The 27,872-nt window shown below is 41.3% G+C and overlaps 1 protein-coding gene across 2 annotated transcripts in view; it reads right to left on the bottom strand.

The window, feature by feature from the left end:
* LOC120530786 (ly6/PLAUR domain-containing protein 1-like) overlaps positions 1–27,067 on the bottom strand; it is a 113,313-nt gene extending 86,246 nt beyond the window's left edge. The window contains exons 1-2 of one of the 2 annotated variants that reach the window (XM_039755390.1): positions 26,507–27,067; positions 11,991–12,134 (exon numbers count right to left, since the gene is read on the bottom strand). In XM_039755390.1, the coding sequence (XP_039611324.1) occupies positions 11,991–12,134; positions 26,507–26,555 (193 nt within the window). In that variant the 5' untranslated portion in view covers positions 26,556–27,067. The remainder of the gene's footprint in view (positions 1–11,990; positions 12,135–26,506) is intronic. The other variant, XM_039755391.1, reaches the window with a different exon arrangement.
* Between the last annotated feature and the right edge of the window lie 805 nt (positions 27,068–27,872).

Raw genomic sequence — 27,872 nt, 5'->3', positions numbered from 1 at the left:
TATTTGGGGCTCAGCTCAATTTGGTCATATTGGGTTGAGTCTGTGTTAATTTTTGTGTTGTTTTATTGCAATAAAGCTCTAAAACTCTGTTTGCCTATCCTGAGTCCTAATTGCCTCCATTTTCAGGTAAAAAGCCTTCTGGTGACAAGGCATTAGATAGATAGATAGATAGATAGATAGATAGATAGATAGATAGATAGATAGATAGATAGATAGATAGATAGATAGATACTTTATTAATCCCAAGGGGAAATTCACATAATCCAGCAGCAGTATACTGATACAAAGAAACAATATTAAATTAAATAGTAATAAAAATGAAAAAAATTAAAATAAAATTAATGTTAGCATTTACTCCCCCGGGTGGAATTGAAGAGTCGCATAGTGTGGGGTCTCCTCAGTCTGTCAGTGGAGCAGGACGGTGACAAAAGTCTGTCACTGAAGCTACTCCTCTGTTTGGAGATGACACTGTTAGGTGGATGCAGTAGATTCTTCATGATTGACAGGAGTTTGCTTAGTGCCCGTCGCTCTGCCACAGATGTTAAACTGTCCAACTTTAATCCTACAATAGAGCCTACCTTCTTAACAAGTTTGTCCAGGCGTGAGGTGTCTTTCATCTTTATGCTGCCACCCCAGCACACCACCGCGTAGAAGAGGGCACTCGCCACAACCGTCTGGTAGAACATCTGCAGCATCTTACTGCAGATGTTGAAGGATGCCAACCTTCTCAGAAAGTATAGTCTGCTTTGACCTTTCTTACATAGAGCATCAGTATTGGCAGTCCAGTCCAATTTGTCATCCAGCTGCACTCCCAGATATTTAAAGGTCTGTACCCTCTGCACAGTCACCTCTGATGATCACAGAGTCCATGAGGGGCCTAGGCTTCCTAAAATCCACCACCAGCTCCTTGGTCTTGCTGGTGTTAAGGTGTAAGTTGTTTGAGTCGCACCATTTAACAAAGTCCTTGATTAGGTTCCTGTACTCCTCCTCCTGCCCACTCCTGATGCAGCCCACCATAGCAGTGTCATTAGCGAACTTTTGCACGTGGCAGGACTCCGAGTTGTATTGGAAGTCTGATGTATGTTGGCTGAACAGGACCAGAGAAAGTACAGCCCCCTGCGGCGCCCCTGTATTGCTGAACACAATGTCAGACCTGCAGTTCCCAAGACGCACATATTGAGGTCTGTAGTCACATATTGAGGTCTGTCTGTAAGATAGTCACATATTGAGGTCTTATTATTATTATTATTTTTTCAACCTATGAAATTTGAGAAAAAACCTAAATTGCCTGAGAAAGGTTAACTAATTCATATGTAATGTGACATATTTTTTAACCTGTTTTGGAAAATTTATTTTTGGATGAATTGTGAATTACAGACTCAAATGTGATCTTTACAATATTGTATGCCTAGTCATTTTGTTATAACTTTCTCATTATACATTAATGGAGCTTACAAAGCTAATAATATATTTCTTATATATCTTGTCTCACACGTGTGCATGGAAGGCAGCTAAAGGGCCTGAATGAGGGTAATTCCACGACAGACCAGGGGGTGGCGGAGTCTACTGACCTTTTCTCTCTTTCCACTGCAGACCTGTTATGGGAAATTCCACCTGGGTGCGAATGACATCACTTCCGGTTCCTGCCCTGATGACCTCACTTCCTTTGCTCTCCCTTAAAACCACCATCTTTGCCTCCTTAAGTCAGTTCTGTTTTGGACTCATATCTGTACACAATGTACTCCCACTTTAACTGTTTTGCAGCCAGGAAAAATTATACTGGTGGCTGGCCAAAACTTTTTTGCGACTCTGTTGTCTCATCTATGGAAAGCCAGCATTCTATAGAATACCTAGGCATTGTATATAATGCCTGGCGTTTTTAGGCAATGTATGAAATATGAGAATTATTACACACTTTCCCTAGGCACTGTATATAATACCCAGGCCATCTATAGAATGACAAATGCTATTTAGGCAAAGTATGAAAAAAGGTCCATTAAGGCTATTATATAAATGACGTGCATTCCTCAAAAATACAAATGTTATTCTGAAAAAATGAGAGTGCCATTTAAAAAAATTATTCAAAATACGTAAAGAAAAATGAAAGTTGTACAAAATAAAATTGATGCCTTTCTTATTAAGGGAAACAAAATTTTCATATAAAAATAAGAAATATATATATATATAAATTTAACTGTACAAATTAGATAAAACAACTTTGCTGAGACAGGAAAAATAACTCCAATATCGATAAGTATTCACATTTCTCATATTCTTTTTCACATCACAAAAGCTAACACAGAAACAAAATCACTTCCTGTTGGCATTACAAGTTAAGCAGGCACTGGGTTTCAGTATGAGAAAGGTGGCAGAACTGATGACATCCACAGACAGTAAATCTAAAAATGGCTAGGCATAATGATAATCAATGAAAAACCAGTGTTAATATCTCATTCATTTTAACAAGTGTAAATGGAAAACAAACAGGCCAATTACTCCGAGATTTACAATATGATGTGTACCTTGTCAAGTCACGTTCCTGACGGCTTACACTTGTTATGCACACATTTACATTGGCATCAATCACTTTAACTGCTTTGTCAAATGTTTAATGGCTCAGAATCTGATAGTAAATATCAACAACTACTTTATAGCCCATCACATAACAAGCTGAAGCATGAAAATCTAACATCAATGCAGCAATGCCAGTCTGAAGCCATTAACCAACAGTGGAATCTCTGCCCCACATTTTGGAAAGTTAAAAGAGTTACAGACAAGCAACAAGATTCCATCTGTCAAGGGGCAGACTGTGAGAAGGATTTACTTAATGTGATTCAAAGCCTTATAAGAAATGCCATTCAGCAAGCGTGTGACATGAAGTAATAAAACCAGGACGAACATTTGAATATTAATATTGGCCTGCTCCAGGATGTTTGTGCTGCTCTGAGTTGAAGAAAGTGTCAGGATCCAGTGGCCCTTAGCCGTGTAATCACTCTGAGTTTATACATTCAGGATGGTGAAGAGGTACATTTGTTAGAAACTGCTGCCCTTTCTGAAAACGTGTGCTCACCTTGCCATTATGAGCCACTGAGTGTAGACTGAAGGGAAAAACGTCAAATACATCCATTTAAAATTAAAACTACAACACATTGAAGTGTGCAGAGAGTGAACAGGACTGAATACCACTGGATATAAGACAGAGATAGACAGAGAGATATGAAAGGCACATTATGATAGATAGATAGATAGATAGATAGATAGATAGATAGATAGATAGATAGATAGATAGATAGATATTATTTTTCGTATAGTTGGCAGGATAAACTAGATAGATAGATAGATATATATTAATTTTGGTGGAGTTGGCAGGATAGATAATAATAATAATAATAATTCATTACATTTATATAGCGCTTAGATAGATAGATAGATAGATATTAATTTTAGTATAGTCGGCAGGATAAGTTAGATAGATATGAAAGGCACATTATGATAGATAGATAGATAGATAGATAGATAGATAGATAGATAGATAGATAGATAGATAGATAGATAGATAGATAGATAGATAGATAGATAGATAGATAGATAGATAGATAGATAGATAGATAGATAGATAGATAGATATTAATTTTGGTGGAGTTGGCAGGATAGATAATAATAATAATAATAATTCATTACATTTATATAGCGCTTAGATAGATAGATAGATATTAATTTTAGTATAGTCGACAGGATAAGTTAGATAGATATAAAAGGCACATTATGATAGATAGATAGATAGATAGATAGATAGATAGATAGATAGATAGATAGATAGATAGATAGATAGTGTCACACACGTGTGCATAGGAGGCAGCTGAAGGGCTTAGAGAGGACTGATTATACATCTGCCCGGGGGGGGCGGGGTACGCTGACGCTCTTTCTGAGTTCCCTACAGGTCTTTCCCGGGAAATCCCACCAGGAGCCACCACCTCGAAGTGGGACACATCACTTCCGGCACCGAGGACGACCTCACTTACGGTCCCGGCCCCGAGGACGAACTCACTTCCGCCCACCGTCCTATAAAGCCTACTGCCTTTGCTCTGGGAGGCAGTGCTGTTTTGGACTCGTCGTGTAAATTTGCCTTACATGAATCAATTGCTTTTGCAGCCAGGAAACCGCATTAAACGGGTGGCTGCCCCAAACCTTGCCACGCCTCGTGTCTCTTCTTATTACAATAGATAGATAGATAGATAGATAGATAGATAGATAGATAGATAGATAGATAGATAGAAAAGGCACTATTTAATAGATGGATAGATAGATAGATAGATAGATAGATAGATAGATAGATAGATAGATAGATAGATAGATAGATAGATAGATAGATAGATAGATAGATAGATAGATAGATAGATAGACTTAAATAAAGTGCGTCACTGCAGGATGGTAGGAGGACAGCAGTATTGCCGTTTTGTGATCATTTTGTTTGCTTTATTTAATAAGACACATTTTAAATCACACAGCACTCCCTCGTTACTCTCCCAGCATACGCTGTACTTTTCTTCTGAACTGTTAAATGATATTTCCAATATTCCAAATGGCATCTGCCATCACATCTTGCACCCACAGAAAAAGTAAAAAAAATGAATGAATGAGTGTGATTGTATTGATTTAACAGAGTTTTTCCCTGGAGATTCTACTCAGAGTCTGAATCCCCGTTATCAGATTATCTTTCATCCATGTGATCAAATTCAAGCCCAATATGATACGTAGACAATAAGGAAGCAGCAGAGTTTTGGTGTCTGGTCAAACATGCAGCAGTCAGAGATGTACAGAAAGATATCATTGAAAGAACAGAACGAAGTGTTCCAGTCAGAAAGGCCAAGGCCATGAAGCAGGACTAAACAGTACAAAGCAACATTTTGGCAGAATATGATTTTTTTTTTCTATTACATTTGGAAGCTCACCCGATTTGTGCTGAGGCAGACCCCCAATGCACAGACCTGGCATGATATACTGTTCATCGTCTTAATATCTTTATCAACAAACATGTAACAGAGTGTGAAAAAAGGAAGAGATTAAGCAAGATAGTATTGATTTCACGAAGTGCCTGTGTCTAATGCTAACACTTCTAACACTTTAATCTAAGGAAATGATGGTAGGCTTATGGGGGATTAGCAGTTCTCCACTCAAAGGGTTAGAGGAATGTGGAATAAACAGTAAAGTCGTGTAGCTGAAGCAAAGGGCCTTTATGACTTTGAAGGACTATCTGGGTGACACAGAGGGTCAAGACTGTCACACATACTGGAACAACTCACTTGCTATCTAACCAAGCAAAGTTTACAAATAGATGTTATGGTTGCACCATGTTATTATCCCAGTCATGTGTAAATTTATATTTCTTTATATGAGAACACAAGAAATTTGACATGTCAGCTGTTTTTCACATAAACACACATTATAATAACAGCTCGGTGATATCAAATACCATACATGTGAATTGAGCTGGTTTGGTTGTATTTCCCTACTTGACCAAGGGTGTCGCCATTTCCCAGTTTCTCTAAAATGTTGCACATGCATGGGTCACAATTGCTGTAAATATACGCACATTTTTCCATCACGTTTTCTTATATAAATCCAGATATTTGCATAGAAAGTTGCATATGCACAATTCAAGCCTGTTTTTGTGCAAATTGGCCTGTAGACCTTGTCTAGACGACCTGATGAAGTTCAAAGCGAGCATCAAAATAAGGAAGAAAGGGGAATGAAATGACTCCGAACGTGGCATTCCTGTTGGTGCCAGACGGGATGGTCTGAGTATTTCAGAATCTGCTTATCTAATGGGATTAAATTCATTAAATTCATTTTTTTCCTCAGAATTCTACACACAACACCCCATAATGACAACCTGAAAAAAGTTTACCTCAGGTTTTTGCAAATTTATTAAAAATAAAAAACTGAGAAATCACATGTACATAAGTATTCACAGCCTTTGCTCAATACTTTGTTGATGCACCTTTGGCAGCAATTACAGCCTCAAGTCTTTTTGAATATGATGCCACAAGCTTGGCACACCTATCCTTGGCCAGTTTCGCCATTCCTCTTTGCAGCACCTCTCAAGCTCCATCAGGTTGGATGGGAAGCGTCGGTGCACAGCCATTTTAAGATCTCTCCAGAGATGTTCAATCGGATTCAAGTCTGGGCTCTGGCTGGGCCACTCAAGGACATTCACAGAGTTGTCCTGAAGCCACTCCTTTGATATCTTGGCTGTGTGCTTAGGGTCGTTGTCCTGCTGAAAGATGAACCGTCGCCCCAGTCTGAGGTCAAGAGCGCTCTGGAGCAGGTTTTCATCCAGGATGTCTCTGTACATTGCTGCAGTCATCTTTCCCTTTATCCTGACTAGTCTCCCAGTTCCATCCCCACAGCATGATGCTGCCACCACCATGCTTCACTGTAGGGATGGTATTGGCCTGGTGATGAGCGGTGCCTGGTTTCCTCCAAACGTGACGCCTGGCATTCACACCAAAGAGTTCAATCTTTGTCTCATCAGACCAGAGAATTTTGTTTCTCATGGTCTGAGAGTCCTTCAGGTGCCTTTTGGCAAACTCCAGGTGGGCTGCCATGTGCCTTTTACTAAGGAGTGGCTTCCGTCTGGCCACTCTACCATACAGGCCTGATTGGTGGATTGCTGCAGAGATGGTTGTCCTTCTGGAAGGTTCTCCTCTCTCAACGGAGGACCTCTGGAGTTCTGACAGAGTGACCATCGGGTTCTTGGTCACCTCCATGACTAAGGCCCTTCTCCCCCAATCGCTCAGTTTAGATGGCCGGCCAGCTCTAGGAAGAATCCTGGTGGTTTTGAACTTCTTCCACTTATGGATGATGGAGGCCACTGTGCTCATTGGGACCTTCAAAGCAGCAGAAATTTTTCTGTAACCTTCCCCAGATTTGTGCCTCGAGACAATCCTGTCTCGGAGGTCTACAGACAATTCCTTTGACTTCATGCTTGGTTTGTGCTCTGACATGAACTGTCAACTGTGGGACCTTCTATAGACAGGTGTGTGCCTTTCCAAATCATGTCACATCAACTGAATTGACCACAGGTGGACTCCAATGAAGCTGCAGAAACATCTCAAGGATGATCAGGGAAAACAGGATGCACCTGAGCTCAATTTGAGCTTCATGGCAAAGGCTGTGAATACTTATGTACATGTGCTTTCTCAGTTTTTTTATTTTTAATAAATTTGCAAAAACCTCAAGTAAACTTTTTTCACGTTGTCATTATGGGGTGTTGTGTGTAGAATTCTGAGGAAATCTATCTATCTATCTATCTATCTATCTATCTATCTATCTATCTATCTATCTATCTATCTATCTATCTATCTATCTATCTATCTTTATTTTCAGATTTTGTATGATGGTCACCAGTTGTTTTGGCTCAGTTTGTATCTCATTCTTGTTTGGCTGCTAATTATGGAAAAAGAAACAATTAAGGGATCCAAGTCTTCAAGAGCAAGTCAATTAAAATTAGTTCAAAAGAAGGTAATTAGCAGCAAAAACAGGTCACTCATTAAGAAAAGGGTTAGAATGAAAACCTGCAGCCACAGTGGTCCTCCAGGACCAGAGTTGGTGACCCCTGCAATAGAGCACCTTTGGGATGTGGTGGAACGGGAGATTTGTATCATGGATGTGCAGCCGACAAATGTACAGCAACTGAGTGATGCTATCATGTCAACTTGGACCAAAATCCCTTAGGATTGTTTCCAGCACCTCGTTGAGTCAATGTAATGAAGAATTACAGCAGTACTGAAGGTAAAAGGGGGTCCAACTGGGTACTAGTAAGGTGTACCTAATAAAGTGGCCAGTGAGTGTAAGTTACAATTGAAAGACCACCTTCTACACCTGGGAGCAACCTGATATTATCTCTGTGTATCAAAACTCTTATGTACAATCCCTTAATTGCCAAAATACAATTACCTCACAAACATTCAACACCAAAGAAGTTCCATCGTACATAATCCTTTAGGCAACACGTCCATCTTTGATCACATACAATAAAGCTTGGTACACTCCTGTCCACTCTCCACAGACACACATTATCAAAGATCTTGAGCAAGGAAGACGATCTCTTTGGAATTTGTACAATGCATGGCAGACATCATTTAAGAGTGATTGAAGAGACAGAGTAATCAAGCAGGTCCTAAAAAACTAAACAGCTAACAAAAAAGCCAAAACCGACAGGTAATCACAAAGTCGTGAAACATCAAGATCAAAACCTAAAGCCAGCAGTGACTTTCTTCAGCCGACTAAATTTATTTAGTTCAAATTACTGAGCAGATGGCTCACCCAGCCAACACCATGTAGCCACACCCCACCACAACTCATACAGTACACACACAGAGGACACGCCCCCTATCAGCATGTGGTGTTATAACAACCAATTATAAAAAGGTAAAGGCTGATGAGGTCAACAATATGAGACTTAGGGTGTACTCACGCTAGATACATTTGTTCCGTACTGTGCCTGAGTGTGATTGTACAACACGCCCCCCCCCAGCGCTGACTTGCACTCACACTGCACTTAAAGTTTCGGCCTCAGATGCACTTTCATCATGACTATAAGATTTTTGTGCACACGGGAGGTAGTAAGTGGGCTTAATTAAGGGTAAAATGAAGGGCGATGAAATATATATAAATAAATGTATCTTTTTTGTCACTTCTGCAGATCACAGAAAAGAAAGACCATTTAAAACCCAAGTGGGTTCTACGCCCTCCTACTGACCTCATTTCCACCTAATCCCATTGGACCCTCCTCTTCCTGCCAACTACATATTAAGCCAACCACTTGCCTTCTGAAGTTAGTCCCATCTTGGACTCAGTCTGTGGAGACTACTCTCTAGTCATAATGTCATTTTATGAAGACATTATCTCTATGTATATAAAATCCAACGTCTGTCTGCCTGTCTGTCCGGTTTTCACGAAAGAACTACTTAACAGATTTAGATCGGGTTTTTTTCTATAATTTGCTTGAACATTCTAGTTGATGGCGGCATGGTGGCGCAGTGGGTAGCGCTGGTACCTCGCAGTAAGGAGACCCGGGTTCACTTCCCGGGTCCTCCCTGTGTGGAGTTTGCATGTTCTCCCCGTGCCTGCATGGGTTACCTCCCACAGTCCAAAGACATGCAGGTTAGGTGCATTGGTGATCCTAAATTGTCCCTAGTGTGTGCTTGGTGTGTATGTGCCCTGTGGTGGGCTGGTACCCTGCCCGGGGTTTGTTTCCTGCCTTGCACCCTGTGTTGGCTGGGATTGGCTCCAGCAGAGCCCCGTGACCCTGTAGTTAGGATATAGCATGATGGATGGATTCCAGTTGATTTTGCAACTTCTGTCATCACGCTAAGTATTATAGTTCACATGCGGTACTGATTTATTTGCGCAAATCTGAGAGACACGCAGCGGGCCGAGGGGAGGTGGGTGGGGTCCTCCTGACTCATGCACCAGCCTCAGGGTGTTCCTTACCTCCGCTTAGCTAGCGAACCAGAGAACTACTTAACGGATTTAGATCGGTTTTTTTTTCTAGAATTTGCTTGAATATTCTGCTTGATTTTGCGACTTCTCTCAACGTGCTAAGTATTATAATTCGGTTCCGGCTTCAATTTATTTACACAACTCCAAGAGAGAGGCTGCGGGCTGAGGTGAGGGGGAAGCGTGACGTCAGGAGTGGGGAGCCGGTCCACCTCTGTGTTTTGGAGTGTACCTTGCCTCCACTAAGCAAGCAATACCTTTTAATTTATTGATTTTTAAAGTGTGTCCTGTTTATTACTGCAGGGGGACAGTTAGGTATTAATATATGGTGTGGAACCCCAAATCTTTTTTTCTTGTCCCACAAGACAAAACAAGATCTGATCACAGAGTGACGGCGTGCATGTCAAAATGATTTTACTTGATTTTTGGGGTCGAGTAGGACAAGACAGATTTATTGAGAGCGCTGCTGTTAATCGTGGTGCACGTACGAGACGATTTTTACAGAGACAAATGATGCTAAGGGAAGCGTTTGCAGCTTTTCTTGCCAACTACAATTCACTTCCATCTGTAAGGTGAGAATAGAAAAACTGTTTTTTTAACTCAATCAGTATCGAATGAAATGAGAGTTGCCCTGCCTGACTCATCGCATCATTGATGTCATGTCGGGCACATTTAATGATCACACTGTTCCCTAACCCTACTGAAGTGTGCCCGGGCACACCTCTTTCAAGTGGGCCAGGGTATGATATGGTTGGCCCGGCACAGAGCAATCACACTAATCAAACGAACTAAACTTTGGAGGGGTTACATGCGGACAAACGTGCTCATGCATGGAACAAATCGCTAATGTGAGTACACCCTGAAATTAAACCAAACCCGTTATCATGACACAGCTAATGAGTCATTACCCTGAGATTTGATTTCAATTATAAAAATTTCTAGAACCATTTTTTTACAACCACCAATTCCAAAAAAGTTAACAAAAGCAAAAACGAGAGATTTGTATGTTTACTTTGACTTGGATTCACACAGTATTCACAAGACAAGACGCTGCATGTTTTTACCCAATGAACCATATCGTTTTTTGATGGTCCACGCTTTTTTCTGAAATCGATGCCTGCGACACGATCCAAAAAAGACGGGTCCCAGAGGACTAACAATGATGTGACAATTTGGAATAACAAGGTGATGTGAAGCAGGTGTGGCAGGAGCCTTCAAAAAAAGGCAGAGTCCTTCAAGAGCAAGGATGGGAAGAGGCTCATCAATTTACCAACGGCAAATAATCCCGAGAAGAACGTTTCCCACAGACAAATGCCTAGGAGTTGAGTTCGTTCACGCTCTAGAGTGAACGGTAGAATGTAAAAAAATTCGAGGAGGCTGAAAAAACTGTTTTGAATACATGTAGGTTCCAATCCCTCAAATGTCACTGTCTTAAAAACCATCCTGCGTCTATGATAATGGAGATCCGTAATGATGGACACCATGACACGAGCTCGGGAATACTTCAGTAATTCTTTGTCAGTCAACACCATTCACTGTTGCTTCCATAAATGCAAGTTAAGGCTTTACTGTGCAGCACAGAAGCCACACATCAACACTGTCCAGGCGTGCCACCAACTTCTCATGGCTCGGTCTCATCTAAGATGTGAAGTAGCTCAGCAAAATCGTGTTTTGTGGTCTGACAAGTCAACATTTCAAGTAGTTTTTGGAAAAAAACAGACAACGTATTCTCGGGATGGAAGAGGTAAAAAGGACCTTCCAAGGTGTTATCAGTGTCAGGTCCAAATGCCAACGTCTGTCACGGTAAGGGGGTGTGTCGGTGCACATGGCATGCAGAACTGGCACATCTGTGAGGGCACCGTTAATGTACAACGCTACGTATTTTGAGGCAATGCTGAAATGCAGATGCCGATCTTTTCCAGAGACGTCCCTGCATTTTCTAGAGTAGAGACTGCGGGTACGAGATTGGCATTGGTAACCATAATGAAGCGCAAAATATGGCAATGAAGGCCACAAACAATTGAAGACCCGCATAGTGGATGAAGGGGGGCAATGAAATTAATTACGAAATGAAATAAACTTGTGCCTTTAGCGTTCAAATGGTTAATAGGTGTGTTTAAAGAAATGGTGAGGAAACGTGTCGCAGTCATCAGAGCAGACATGAACGCATATTTTCATAAAAAAAAAAAAAAAGTAATGAAATTCACAAGGGTAGAGCATCAAATAATGGAGTGTTGTAATGTTATTAATATAATACAGCGTGAGGAGAATTTAGAAATCTCTCCTTTTTGTTTTAATATCTATCTCTGTCACAATTTTATTTGGAATTGGGGCAGAAATTAAACAAATGTATTATTATGTCGTCAAAGCCCTAATTCTCAAGGAAAAGGCGCCATGTTCCCAATCCTCACCCATCCACACAGCTTCAACTATTTAACCTCCCTCCCCAAGTCATGCAGCCCCCATCAGTAAAATGAAAAGCGTTCCTTCTGTACCATCGCTGTTATGGACCACTTCCTTTTGGCACATATCCTGAACGTTGAGAGTGCAGTTCACAATAAATTCTGGCGATGAGCATTCATGCTTCTGGAATTCTTCACACTGGTAGCACTGGATTTGTGAAGCAGCCCCTGTGGATACGGAAAAAAAAACAAAATCGAAATTAGGAACAGTTACAGCTATCGTCTTCTTTACTACTTTGACTAACGATCAGCGCTAAGGATGTACTCGACAAATGCATTTAATATATTATGATACAAGAGTTTCGCAGTCTTTTACGTTTTTCAGTCAGGCATGCTGCTGGCAGTAGGACCGCCAAGACAGAATACATATGTGTGAATGAGAGGGAGGTCAGTGGAATAGTGAGGATGCAGGGAGTAGAGTTGGTGAAGGTGGATGAGTTTAAATACTTGGGATCAACAGTACAGAGTAATGGGGATTGTGGAAGAGAAGTGAAGAAGAGAGTGCAGGCAGGGTGGAATGGGTGGAGAAGAGTGTCAGGAGTGATTTGTGACAGACGGGAATCAGCAAGAGTGAAAGGGAAGGTTTACAGGACAGTAGTATGTAGACTATGGGCTGGAGATGGTGGCACAGGAGACAGAGCTGGAGGTGGCAGAGTTAAAGATGTTAAGATTTGCACTGGGTGTGACGAGGATGGACAGGATTAGAAATGAGGACATCAGAGGGTCAGCTCAGGTTGGGAGAGAAAGTCAGAGAGGCGAGATTGCATTGGTTTGGACATATGCAGAGGAGAGATGCAGAGTATACTAAGAGAAGGGTGCTAAGGATGGAGCTGCCAGGCAAGTGGAGAAGAGGAAGGCCTAAGACAAGGTTTATGGATGTGGTGAGAGAGGACATGTAGGTGATGGGTGTGACAGAGCAAGATGACGACTACAGGAAGATATGGAAGATGATGATCCGCAGTGGCGACCCCTAACGGGAGCAGCTGAAGGAGAAGAAGAAGCCAGGCATGCCGTAGAGCTGGCTGCATGTACACAGTTTCAAAACTAGACACCGAGCGTGGGTTCAAAATTCTGTACAATCAAGACAACGGCCAGCTAATTTCCTGCTAATTTACTTAATGGTGTGCAATGCTGTCCATGTTGACTCCTTCCTGAATCCGTCACTATCAGTTTCAGGATACATACATTTAGAGATCGGTGGCCTTGTGTGTGTCTTTACTACAAACAGTGCACTCAGGGTCAGAGTGGGGCAGAGGTGCGTGCCGTAGTATGGCAAGTAAAGACTCAAGATGTTTAATTTACTGTGAAAAGCTCACTCTTCCAATTTGATATTGTCACATAACAGGCTGTTTCAAGGGCATACCAGAAGAAAAGTATTTAGGGAGATTGGAGTTGGGTCAAAACATAATTATGAATGAAAAACACAAAAAAATTATTGAACAGTCAGTCAGTCAGTCATTTTCCAACCCGCTATATCCTAACACAGGGTCATGGGGGTCTGCTGGAGCCAACCCCAGCCAGCACAGAGCACAAGGCAGGAAACAAAACCCGGGCAGGGTGCCAGCCCACCGCAGGGCACACACACACCCCCACACACCAAGCACACACTAGGGACAATTTAGGATCGCCAATGCACCTAACCTGCATGTCTTTGGACTGTGGGAAGAAAACCCACACAGACACGGGGAGAACATCAAACTCCACGCAGGGAGGACCTGGGAAGCGAACCCAGGAAATATTGAGCACCAAAGTTTAAATCAAACTTGTAATTAAAATAGCTTAATTTCCTAAAACTGGGCTTAAGCCAGTCCCTCCCTCTGTAATTAATTGATTAATGAATTACATTAATTAATTTCTCACTGCTCAGAGTGCTTTACATAGACAGAGGGGAGCCCACCAATGTGCAGCATCCATCTGGATGTTGCAACAGCAGCCATTTTGCACCAGTATTCCCACCACACATTAGCTGTTAGGTGGTACAGGGCACAATTAGGGGGCGCACAATGACCAGGCTGTGGTGGGCAATTTAACCAGGACATCAGGGTACACCCTACTCTTTCTGAAGGATACCCAGGGATTTATGTCTCATCCAAAGGATGGTGCAAATTTTACAGCACAGTGTCTCCATTACTGCAGTTGGGGTATTGGGATCCATGTTCAGACCACAGGGTTAGCGCCCTCTGCTGGCCTCACCAACACTTTCAGCAGCAACTCAAGCTTCTTCAAGTTGGTCATCCATCCAAGTACTGGCCTCTTCTGAAATGCAGGTGTCATGATTTTTTTTTTTTTTTGGATAGTGGACTATGTGCACCATCATTTTTTATGAAGCCTCTATAATGACCAGCAGCAGACATCAAACTGAAATTGCAGCATACATTAAATCAGCTAGTCATTGTCCAACCCACTATATCCTAACACAGGGGGGTCTGCATGAGCCACTCCCAACAACACAGGGCGCAAGGCAGGAAACAAACCCCGGGCAGAGTGCCAGCCCACCACAGGGCATACACACACACCAAGGACAATTTAGGATCATTAATGCACCTAACCTGCATGTCTTTGGACTGTGGGAGTAAACCCACACAGACACGGGGAGAACATGCAAACACCCCGGCCGGTCTCCTTACTGTGAGGCAACAGCGCTACCCACTGCACCACCATGTCGCCCTCATGAAATCAGCTTTTACAAAACTGGCAGTGAAATAAAGTTGCAAAAACAGTGATAAACAGATAAAAAATCAAAGTAACCGTCCATAAAATCATACAAAAATTACAAACAGCAATAGCACACCTTCCTGAATTCGTGACGATTGGAACTAAAATCAGGTTTATTTTGGCCGACAACGCTCACCGATTTCACATTATTGAGTTTTGGTGGACTCCAATTTTTTTTTATCCCATTTAGGAAATGTTTTACACGAAAAGCTCCCGCATAACTACACAAGAAGCCTTATTCTAAAGTGTTAATCTTGGTAACTTTATAATTAAACTATAGACGACAGATGTTACCTGGTCATTTTTTATTGACAAAATGAAATTCTGTGGATTTATTGTACAGTGACCACAAAAATACTAACACAGATAAAAACAACCTTATTAATATATACTTTCTTAAATAATTAAATCTGTACAGAAAATATTTATCTATAATGCACTGTCTACATGCGCACTGGAGGATCTCCTCACGGGCTCAATCGAGGTATGTGATACCCCGCTGGGCCAAGAGGGGGCACTGGCGCTAACATTCTCTTCTCCTTCTCTCCCACAGCCACTGAGTCACCGCCCATATACTGTGCTTGTCTCACTGCTTTTTCCATCGTTCAAAACTGTTCTGAAACTCTTGCAAGGTGATAACCTTTAGTGCTTCTGTCATTAATATCTTGAGCTCCTCTACATCCTGAAAACACTTTCTTTTAAAGTCCCCCTTCATTCCTGGAAATAAGAACAAATCAGAGGACGCAAGGTCCAGGGAGTGGGGGGGACCACTGTCATCCTGTCTTGTGTAAGAAACTGCTTCACTTTCAATGCTGCGTGAGGGGGAGCGTTGTCGTGATACCGAAAACACTCGCCTGATCAGCGCAATTCGGATCATTTTCTCCGCACTGCATCACGCAATCACTCGTGCTCTTCAAGGATGCCGCTTGGCCCAGTGATGCTGACAGGCAGTCCAGTACATGCACCTAGCAACAAACGTCAGGAACTAATGCCTCTCCAGCCTCCAGAACGAAAATTCTCGTTATTTTTGAGCCCCCGCTCATATATAGTGTGGCGAGTGGCTGGTTGCTTTGGGGATCACGGGAACTGAGCTTGGAAGCGCAACCCTATAGGGGCCCATGGTCACCGCCAGGCGCCCCAATGCCTGAGGAAGCCCTGGCCCTCAGCAGTTCCGCCACACCCGGAAGTGCTGGGGGGAAGAAGACCACGGATACCCGGAGTGCTTCCGGGTGCGCAGCCGGTACTTCCGCCACACTGGGGAGTGCAGGTGGAAGGTAATCGGGGGGCACCTGGAGCACGTCTGGGTGTGTATAAAAGGGGCCGTCTCCCTCCAGTCGATGCCTGGAGTCGGGTGCGGAGTTGATGAGGTCTTGAAGGGGTGGAGTGGAGGCGGCCTGAAGAGGAGAGAGAGGCATTGTGAGGCCTGGACTTTGGGGGAGTTTTGGGGTTGTGTGTGGCACTTGCAAATATTTGTAAATAGTATAATAAACATGTAGTGGGCTTTAACCATGTCTACCTGTCTGTGTTCAGGCTGCTTTCATAATATATCCACACATATATATATATACCTGTATATATATATATATATATATATATATATATATATACTGTATATATATATATATATACCTGTATATATATATATATACACTGTATATAGTATGGGAGGTGGCTAGGGGGGCAACCCGGCCAGGACGCCCAGGAGGACCGGAGGAGGGCTTACGCCTTCCCCAGACCATGTGGGGGCGACTGCCCTGGTACCTTTGGGGGCCACGGGTACAGAGCTTTGAAGCTCAACCCTGTAGGAGCCTGTAGTCACCGCCAGGGGGCGCCCCTATGCCTTTGGAGCCCTGGACCTCAGCACTTTCGCCACACCTGGAAGTGCTGGGGGGAAGAGGAGCAGGGACACCTGGAGTGCTTCTGGGGATGCAGCCGGCACTTCTGCCACACTGGGGCATGTCAGTGGAAGATTGCCGGGAAACACCTGGACCACATCCGGGTGATTATAAAAGGGGCCATCTCCCTCCATTCGATGGCTGGAGTCGGATGCGGAGTTGACGAGGTCTTGGAGGAGAGGAGTGGAGATGGCCTGAAGAGAAGAGAGAGGCATTGTGAGGCATGGACTTTGGGGGAGTTTTGGGGTTGTGTATGGCACTTGTAAATATTTGCAAATAGTATAATAAACATGTGGTGGTGCTTTAACCATATCTACCAATATGTGTATGGCCTGCTTTCCACAATATACAAATATATTTATAATATATATATATATATACACTCACCTAAAGGATTATTAGGAACACCTGTTCAATTTCTCATTAATACAATTATCTAATCAACCAATCACATGGCAGTTGCTTCAATGCATTTAGGGCTGTGGTCCTGGTCAAGACAATCTCCTGAACTCCAAACTGAATGTCAGAATGGCAAAGAAAGGGGATTTAAGCAATTTGGAGCGTGGCATGGTTGTTGGTGCCAGATGGGCCGGTCTGAGTATTTCACAATCTGCTCAGTTACTGGGATTTTCACGCACTACCATTTCTAGGGTTTACAAAGAATGGTGTGAAAAGGGTAAAACATCAAGTATGCGGCAGTCCTGTGGGCGAAAATGCCTTGTTGATGCTAGAGGTCAGAGGAGAATGGGCCGACTGATTCAAGCGGATAGAAGAGCAACTTTGCTTGAAATAACCACTCGTTACAACCAAGGTATGCAGCAAAGCATTTGTGAAGCCACAACACGCACAACCATGAGGCGGATGGGCTACAACAGCAGAAGACCCCACTGGGTACCACTCATCTCCACTACAAATAGGAAAAAGAGGCTACAATTTGCACGAGCTCACCAAAATTGGACAGTTGAAGACTGGAAAAATGTTGCCTGGTCTGATGAGTCTCGATTTCTGTTGAGACATTCAAATGGTAGAGTCAGAATTTGGCGTAAACAGAATGAGAACATGGATCCATCATGCCTTGTTACCACTGTGCAGGCTGGTGGTGGTGGTGTAATGGTGTGGGGATGTTTTCTTGGCACACTTTAGGCCCCTTAGTGCCAATTGGGCATCGTTTAAATGCCACGGGCTACCTGAGCATTGTTTCTGACCATGTCAATCCCTTCATGACCACCATGTACCCATCCTCTGATGGCTACTTCCAGCAGGATAATGCACCATGTCACAAAGCTCGAATCATTTCAAATTGGTTTCTTGAACATGACAAGGAGTTCACTGTACTAAAATGGCCCCCACAGTCACCAGATCTCAACCCAGTAGATCATCTTTGGGATGTGGTGGAACGGGAGCTTCGTGCCCTGGATGTGCATCCCACAAATCTCCATCAACTGCAAGATGCTGTCCTATCAATATGGGCCAACATTTCTAAAGAATGCTTTCAGCACCTTGTTGAATCAATGCCACGTAGAATTAAGGCAGTTCTGAAGGCGTAAGGGGGTCAAACACCGTATTAGTATGGTGGTCCTAATAATCCTTTAGGTGAGTGTATATATATATATATATATATATATATAGATATATATATATATATATATATATATATACTGTATATATGTATAGGGTGGTCCAGATCTAATTATGCAATTTTCATTACGCTATAATTTATTAAGTTTATTACATAGAAAATCAAAGAAAAAAATCCCGGACCATCAAGAAGTGTGCGTACTGACAACATGAACAATCGTTTTCACACAGAACTGGAATCGTCCCCACATAAATCAAAGTCATCCAGATGATCTGGATCTGCATAATTAGATCTGGACCACCCTGTATATATATATATATATATATATATATATATATATATATATATATATATATATATATATATATATATTCTCACACATTGATCTAATTATTTTATATTTGCAGTTAAAAACTGCCTAGCTTTAATCAATTTGAAATCATTAATTGCAGTACCTCTTTTTTCCTGTTAAATTATACATTTACTATATTAATACTGTTGTTTTTTTGTCTTGTTTGGTTGATTATTTTGTTTTTTGTTTGTTTTTTTACAGTGTACAAGTCAGTCATAATCCTAATTCTTGAGTTGTAATTATAAATATGCAGTACGTGTTTCTTAGCCAGAACATATGCAGTATGACACACACAAACCAATAATAGGCACAGAACAGAGCTTTAAAAAAGCCGCAGATTTATCAAATGTTCGTCAGATGTAATCCTTGCTCTAATCGAAAATTTAGATCACACAACATGGGTAAATGAGGGATACAAACACACAACGATAAATCAGCACGACAACGAGATGGCCTGCTGGAAAAGAAGAATACGATCCTTAAAAGCTAACATCGACATTTTACGTATCAACTCTATCCCGCAGACCTATAATTTATTTATGGAATTCACAAAATCTTCCAGTAATTTTTTTTTTTAATACTATTCAGCGTTCCACTTTGTTCTTGAGCCTGTTTCACCCAACTCGAAAGCCACGAGGGGACACAGCCGGTTCTGACAACATCTTTCACACCTGAAAACGAAATAAATCCTTTCCACGAAAATAAAATAAAATTGTAAACACTTTAGGTTTTGCTAAAAGGCACTGATTGCTCGTTGACTCTTACGTAACAAGACATTAACAAACATTTTTTTGGGGGGTCTTCATAACACCATTTAAAAGTGTTTGTCCATCTCTGAAATGTGACCTACTAACAGAAAGTCACTTTGGGGTGGTCTGAGGTGGCATTTCTCTCGATCGTACATGTTTAGTATACGACTTGTGAGTCCTTCATATTAGCAAGTCATTTTAGCTGCATGTCAATACTCCACACAGCACAGAGATGGATAAGCCATTCAAGCTAAGCACTCCGGGGACACGAAGGGGGCTCTGTCACTGACCATATCATCTCCTTTTACTCCTGTAGCCACGGAGGGAAGTTGACTCTGCCTTTTCCAGTCCCCTCCTCACTCCCACCTGAGAAATGACGCACCCCAAGGGACAGACTGAATCCACTTGTTTGTACCTCATTGCCTTTTGTTTTATGTTGATTTTAGGTGCCATGTAGCCCCTGTTTCAATTTTAGGGCTTTGTGAATATTTACAGGGGCCGCCCGATTGATACCCCATCATTTGCGGTGCTCACTGGCTGTTCAAACTGTTGCTGCAAGAATCCAAAATGCTGCTGCAAGAATTATTACAAGACACAACACATAACTCTAGTTCTTAAATCCTTACACTGACTCCTGGTTAAGTTTAGGGCAGATTTCAAAATCCTCCTTTTAACATATAAAGTATTAAATAGCCAAGGTACGGCTTACTTGTCTGAACTTATCATGACTTACAAACCAGAATGCACATTAAGATCTCAAGATGCCGGTCTGCTTAGGATTCCAAGGATTAATAAAATAACAGTGGGGAGGTCGAGCTTTTAGTTACAGGGCCCTTAAACTGTGGACTGGTCTGCCTGCTACTATAAGAGATGCCCCTTTAGTCTCAGCTTTCAAATCCCGGCTGAAGACTCACTACTTCAGTTTAGTACACCCTGACTAGAGCTGCTGATTTACTGTGCTGACTGCATCTCTGTTGTTAGTCATTAGCACTAAAACATAAGTAACATGATAGTTAGAATTTGTTACTAACCCTCACCTATTCTGTTTCTCTTCTCTGTACTAGAGATGCCACTTCGGTCTCAGCTTTCAAATCCCAGCTGAAGACTCACTACTTCAGTTTAGCACACCCTGACTAGAGCTGCTGATTAACTGTGCTGACTGCATCTCTGTTGTTGGTCATTAGCACTAAAACATAAGTAACATGATAGTTCGAATTGGTTACTAACCCTCACCTCTTCTGTTTCTCTTCTCGGTACTCAAATGTGGCACTTGGTGCTACGGCCCACCTGCCAAGTTGTTGTGCCTGCCAATGATAAAGTCATCCCTGATGGAGGATCGCAGGAATTGTGAGAAAGAGGGGTCTTTTCATCGGATTGGCTTACCCAGCACGGTTTCAGCCATGGAATGGCCAAATGGGGGAGGCAACTTGATGATCGAGGTCTCCAGGACTCTAAACAAATCCAAATCATATTATGGGATATCATCTACTGATAAATTCTGCTACATCTAAATTTTGTATTTGTATACTGTATTTAGGATTTGTTCTGTTCTGTGTATTGTATTGTATTGTATTGCCCCCCCTTCTTTTTCACACCCACTGCACGCCCAACCTACCTGGAGAGGGGTCTCTCTTTGCACTGCCTTTCCCGAGGTTTCTTCCATTTTTCCCTACAAGGTTTTTTTGGGAGTTTATCCTCATCTTCATAGACAGTCAAGGCTGGGGGGCTGTCAAAAGGCAGGGCCCATTAAAGCCCATTGTGGCACTCCTTGTGTGATTTTGGGCTATACAAAAATAAATTGTATTGTATTTGCTGTGTGACCAGTGCGCTCCGGCGGTTGACGACGAGTTTCATGAAGATCAATAGAAGCTTTTGTTACGTGAGAGTAAATGAGTGATTGGTGCATTTTTGCAGTACCTAAACTAAAGCATTACCAATAAAATATAATAAAATTATGTTTCCATCATGTGAAAATATTGGGGCCAGCCTTTAAATGAAACAACACCATCTTTAATAGTGGTGCCAAAAAGAAAATAACTACTCTGAAAAACCGACGGCTCGGATAGAAATTCTGAGATTTGATCTTAATGCTCTTTTCTGTTAACTACAAATGAATGTTTCAGGCAATTATGGGAAAAGTGATTATTTACTTATCTATGCAAGAAATTGTAGATGGATGGCCTCCTGAAGTCGCTGCTCACTAAGAAAATACGGACCAAGACCAGAAATTAATTATATTTTATCATTCTTATGGTCCAGCTATTTGGATAATTAGGATCATTAGCGGCAGCTCTTGGATGTAAAAATATTAAGTAAAATAAAATAAAATAAAACCGTATGCAATCATTTATGATCATTCAGGCTTAAAAATGCCACTTTTTTTTCTCAAAAAATATAGTTAAAACGTTAGGCAAGCGGATCATTAAAATAAATCTCGGTACTTTTCTGTCCACACCACTGAGAGATGCATTTTAAAAAATCTTTCGACTGAGTGAATAATTGCTGGGCTGGTTTTCAATTATGAAAATCTTCTGGACTGTTTTCTAATTAAGGAAATGCTTTGCATTAATTAGGTCATGCACGATTTCAAATCTGAACGATTCGGGAAATACTTCAGCATCCGTCCTGAGTGGACCCTGCATGAATAATCCAGTGGTGTGGCATCTGCTAAACTGGCATCGGCTCATGGCAGAAAATGAGCCATTGCAGAGGGGAACAAACACAATTTTTTTGTGATAATAAAGTATATGGTGTCAAGATGGCAACGGGCAACAACATATAACAGAACTTTCTCAGATTCACTTATTCTAATTCAGAATTGCTAGTAGAGCACACCGGCGGGCACTAAGGAGACCCTGGCACTGAACACGGCCGACTACACACACAACCACTTGGGGTCAATTTAGAGTCAAATGTTAATATGGATGTGGGAGGAAAATCCACAAAGACCCACGGAGAACAAGCAAACTCCACAAGGACAACACCGGCACAGGGATTGGAGCCTGGGATGCTGGACCTACGAGGCAGGACCGCTAACTGCTGCGACACCCTACCACCATACCCTAAAGGCAAATTGGTCATCAGCAGACTTTTGAGTATAAATCTGGTTAACATTTGTTCAAGACTTTCTATAAGGAAACAGCGTCTTTGTTACATCCAGTTTTTTTACACGTGAAGTGCAGGACACTAAACAACTTGCTTAGGGTCCTACAATGTGAACGAACAAAACTGTGATTTCAATGTCTAACATTTTAACTGCCCCAGCCATCCACTGTTTTCCAGACATTTTGCAATACACATCTGCCATGCAAATCTGCTGGTAAAGGTTCTGACTCCTCACAACGCTGTCTCGGGAAATGTGGGTTTAAAAAGAAGGGGATGGACAGATCGACTGACCGACATCTGCTTTTCATTTGCTAACCTCCATATCAGAAGGAGAGCCTGAAGGGAGGCCTTTTACATTTTTCCATCTCTGTGCAGCACCTGTAGGGCTTGTTTTTCCCAGCTTTTCTAGGAACTGACTTTTTAGAGAATGCAGACTATGAAATAAATCTAATCTGTCTGTCATGTAGATATGCAAATTATTCGTGACAAAGGAAACATAATTTAGCATCAGTCTTAATTATGCATGAGATACCACATTTTATATGGCCTTGATTTATAATCCTCTTATATCGGCTGAGAACTTGAATGCAACCTACAGCCTTCTGTGAAGACATGTAACAAATACCAACCGAGACAGATGATGCAGCCTTCCTAGAGAATTTTAGAGGCTAAATTATTTATCATCACTTTAAATTATCCAATGCAATCCTGGGAGGAAACTTAAATCACTTTTAGCCAAAACTCACTGTACGTTAAAGCTCACCCTCAAAAAACCTGCAGCTTTGGGCTTTATTATCACATCGTCAGGCTAGATAGATAGATAGATAGATAGATAGATAGATAGATAGATAGATAGATAGATAGATAGATAGATAGATAGATATGAAATTAAAGGAACTATATAATAGATATGCAAGGCACTATATAATAGATAGATAGATAGATAGATAGATAGATAGATAGATAGATAGATAATGTATATATATATATATATATATATATATATATATATATATATATATATATATATATATATATATTTAGCATACAGTATTTTGTGTTTTTCATTTTACATAGACCAACCCAAGATGCCATTTAAAATATAGGAACATACATTTAATAATGAGTCATGGATGATATAAAATCCATATACCTACACAGAGCATGTAAAGGCATGGATACATATTTCTGTCTTTATGTACAATTTTTCAATGCGATTTTAGGATACTTCCAAATTTCTACTATAACTTACATTATAAAACTTAACAATATTAACAAATGCAGTAATTCCTATTTAGCCTTGCTTGCATGTATTTAGCAAGTAATTTTATCCAGAGAGATGCATAAACCCCACGTAGATACAGACAAGCAAAGGGCAGCCATACAACTTGTACATGAACTGTGCTAATTATGCTTAAGTGCAAGTTAATGAGCTACAGTACATCACATGGCAGTTGTTCAAAAAACTACAACAAAATGATTAAAGGTTTTTAATTACATTTTAACTTTTTCTTCCTTTTTCTATATTGTGAAACGAAAACAGTTGTGTGGATGTATGTGCATGTATTTTATATATATATATATAGATAGATAGATAGATAGATAGATAGATAGATAGATAGATAGATAGATAGATAGATAGATAGATAGAGTGTACTCTATTTTCCCCTTGAGATTAATAAAGCATCTACAGTATCTATCTATCTATCTATTATATAGTGCCTTATCTATCTATCTATCTATCTATCTATCTATCTATCTATCTATCTATCTATCTATCTATCTATCTATCTATCTATTATATAGTGCCTATCTATCTATCTATCTATCTATCTATCTATCTATCTATGTACATCAGAGGTTCACTGAATTATTGAGGTGTTCTTGTCCATGACATATCTGATTTGATCACCAGCCTACTATGAACTGAAAGTGTGGTGACTTCATAGTTCTTCAGTATGCACAACGTGACCGAAATAATTATCTGCAGGGCAGCCCCAGATCATCACTGTATAATGTGCAGTTACATCCAAATAAATGGTCCTATATGATAAATAGATAGATAGATAGTACAGTATATGCGTATTATATATATGTATATACATATTAAGTTAGTATGTGTTTAATATATATATATATATATATATATATTTATATATATATTTATTTTTTTTTTTCCACATTCTTACACACATTTTATATACATAAATGTATATTTTTATATGTATTATAGGACATGGTGATTGCGTGTACATCCCAACGACTAGTGTATTTTATTATTACTTTCTCTTTTTTCCTCCTCTCCGTCTACATTTCTCACCTAACTCCCAGTCTGCGTTACATCATAAAGGTCTACTAATTGACTGAGATGTTCTCATCCATGACAAATCTGACTTGATCACCAGCCTACTATCCATAGAAAGTTCGCTGCCGCCATAGTCCTTCAAAGGGCACAACATGACCAAGTGGTCGTCTGCAGGACAGCCCGAGACTTTTGTCGTTTATTCAGCTATCACTCTCGCCCTCTTTTCTGATTGTCTTCAGTCCTGCAGACACGGGTTCGCACGGCTTATATTATTACTTTTTAGACAGTTTATCTGGAAGAGGAATGCGCATACATTTTAGGAACATTTTTATGTTGGTTATTTTGTGAAACTGCGTTAACATTTACACGGAACACTACTTACGACTAAAGATTCAAACAAGTAAATTTAACGTCCGTTTAATTTACAGAGCTGTGCTGGTGTCATCCTTGATCCCCAGACGTTACCTCGGGATGTCACCTCTGTATCAGTCTCCAGTCTTGTCTCACTCGCGCATCGATTAAAAGGCACAAGCGTGAGACTGAATCCTAAAATAAAAACATGCAGCCAGAGCCATCTCTTGTGATGCCACGCTCTTCGTCAAATCCCCACCTCTGTACAGCCCAACGTCTTATTCTTTCTCACCTTTTTATAACGCAGATGTCTGATGTCCTTCTGATGGGATTTGAACCACAACTTTTTAGATTCCCGGAACTTTGATGGAGGCGTGCGTTTCGGTCACTGCTGTGTTATCGTAAAACAAGTCCCTCATAGGGCTGTCCCCCCCGGTGTGTCTTCCCGGTTTGAGTCAGCCTGCGGTCCCCGCGTCCGTGTGGATTTTCACATAACTGCATTAATTTCAGGTCTGTAAACGGACTGTTATTGAATGTCCCCAGCCCTTAACTGTTTCATACTCATTCTCTGCCATCTTATTTTGGAGTCCAATCGGTTCAACAAGGCAGGGAAGTTTGCAGTTATGGCTCCTACTTATCTTTACTGCCTGTGCCGACATTTCTGTTTCGTACCGCAATGTCAAACGCATCAAGACCTAAACGTATGTTTCTTAAGTTTGTAATTTGTCTTATTTAGAATATTACCAAGTGTTTTTTTTTTTTTTTTTTGAGAAATAAGACAAAAATGCCACACTGTGTATTCCACGTATTAGTGTAATAGCAAGCGCACCAATTCAGTGTCTGCTTACCGTACACTCGCAAAGGCAGCTGTGCGGCGACACTCCGGCGTTCTACAAGTCATCCTATCAACTTTCTTCTTTTAAATCAAATTTCTGATGGCTTCACACTGCATATACTTGCGAAAATATTATTAGCGCAACTTCTCATTTGCAGTTAACTATGCCTTGATACGTTGGGGTAGTCTGTTATCCGTGTGGTTGCATGCGCTTCAGTCCTGGCAAAGTGCGCCGTCACTGCCTTCATAGACTTCATAGATTGTGTCTGCTTAGACAAGGGTTCAGGAGATAATAATGAATGAAATGGACAAGAAAATGCACACAGTGAGGCAGTACCCTAACTCCGGCTACAGCGAGTTGCGGTGTTCACCTGCCGTTATCTTCTTCAAATTCTAGCCGCCACACATTCTCAGATGCCCCGGTTTAGGTGCCTCGTCGTATACATTGCTTCAAGGGTTAAGATGCCATCGAGATAAGCGGACAACAGAACAGGCGCTTAATCGATACCAACGGCGATCGAGGGCAAGCAGCTACAACCAGATGTCGTTTTATGCTAACTTTGTAAATGCGAGGGTCCGTTATTTTATTTTATTTTATTTATTTTTTCTTACAGCGAAAAGCAAGACAAAAAGTATAAGTATGTGAAACGGTACCTGTACTGAGTAAGAATCCACACAAAGTTGTGTACAAGAGGAGCCGCATCCTCTCCCGACCGCCACTTGTAGATAAAACATCAGAACCGATGTGTTAAGATGGGCAGCACACTTCCCACTACGATCCGGCACACCATATGTTCACTGCAGTCAAGAGTTCCGTGAGAGTGAAAAGTCTTCCCGCTAATGTGAGGATTGACACGACAAGAGGAGGAGAGCCGCCTGATGTTGCTGCTGCTGCTGATGCCGTCTTCTTCTTCTTTTTTTTTTTTTGTAACAACCCGTCACGTGACAGAAGCTCCTCGCCAAGGGGACGCGAGCAATTCATAATCCACATCGGCAGCAAGAAGAGCCGCTCTCACGATCGAGCAGCGCTAAGTTGTGATATTACAGTAATTACTGTAGAAAAGCGTGACAGAATAATCACAGGAAGGAAAAAAAAAGATGTAAACTACGGAAGCGTGAGAGAATCACGCGTCTTATATAGCCAAAAAATGAAACAAAGCCTGATTATCTACAATGAATTCGTTCGTAAGGCACAGCGCTTCGTATTCGTCGTGGCTTTCTTTCTTTCTTTCTTTCTTTCTTTCTTTCTTTCTTTCTTTCTTTCTTTCTTTCTTTCTTTCAGTATTTGCTTATTGTGTATCGCAGGGATGGTCTGCGAATCAAAAGACATAACGGCGTGGACAACCTGCTCAGCTTTAAATGGCACTCACTGCGGTCAGTAAAGCGGGCGGCTTTTTTCTTACTACTTGAGCCCACCTATGTAAATTAAATGCAGCCTGTTTATGATATTGCAATCTGAAAGTCAGCTCTGGAGAATATCTGATCTGATTTATTTATTTATTCATTCACCTTTCCGTGGATCTCCGGAGGAGCAGGCTTGCTGGCTCTTGAACAATTTGACGACTGCCTCAGCTCCACAGACTTTTGTGTTTATCTCCCTCTTTTTGTTTTCCTACTATAGTTGAGTGGTTTTCAAACACAAGACGACGTGTGATAATCACTGAGCACCTGCTCCACTGCCTTTCTACTGATATACCCTTCTGTGTTTCCTAAGAGGCGCGGAGACCACCCGTATCAACAGTTCACATAATTCAAATAGTAGCACGCCCCCGGAGGAAAAAAGTTTCATTATAATTTGCATCTGCAGTGGCAATGTATGTTTATTTTGAGTTATGCTCACATATTCACGACAAATAACAATTATTTTCAGATGGCATTGTTTGTGGGCGACAAGGTGGCGCAGTGGTAGCATCCTGGGTGCTCCATAACATTTAAAAATAAAGGTGACGAAGTGATTTATCAGAACGAGGCCAGTAGGCGCTTTCACACCGAAGGAGCGTTGTTTTCAGGATCCAATTAA

Source organism: Polypterus senegalus, chromosome 6 (genome assembly GCF_016835505.1).
Source record: "Polypterus senegalus isolate Bchr_013 chromosome 6, ASM1683550v1, whole genome shotgun sequence".
NCBI lineage: Eukaryota > Metazoa > Chordata > Cladistia > Polypteriformes > Polypteridae > Polypterus > Polypterus senegalus.
This window is presented reverse-complemented; position numbering and strand designations above follow the sequence as displayed.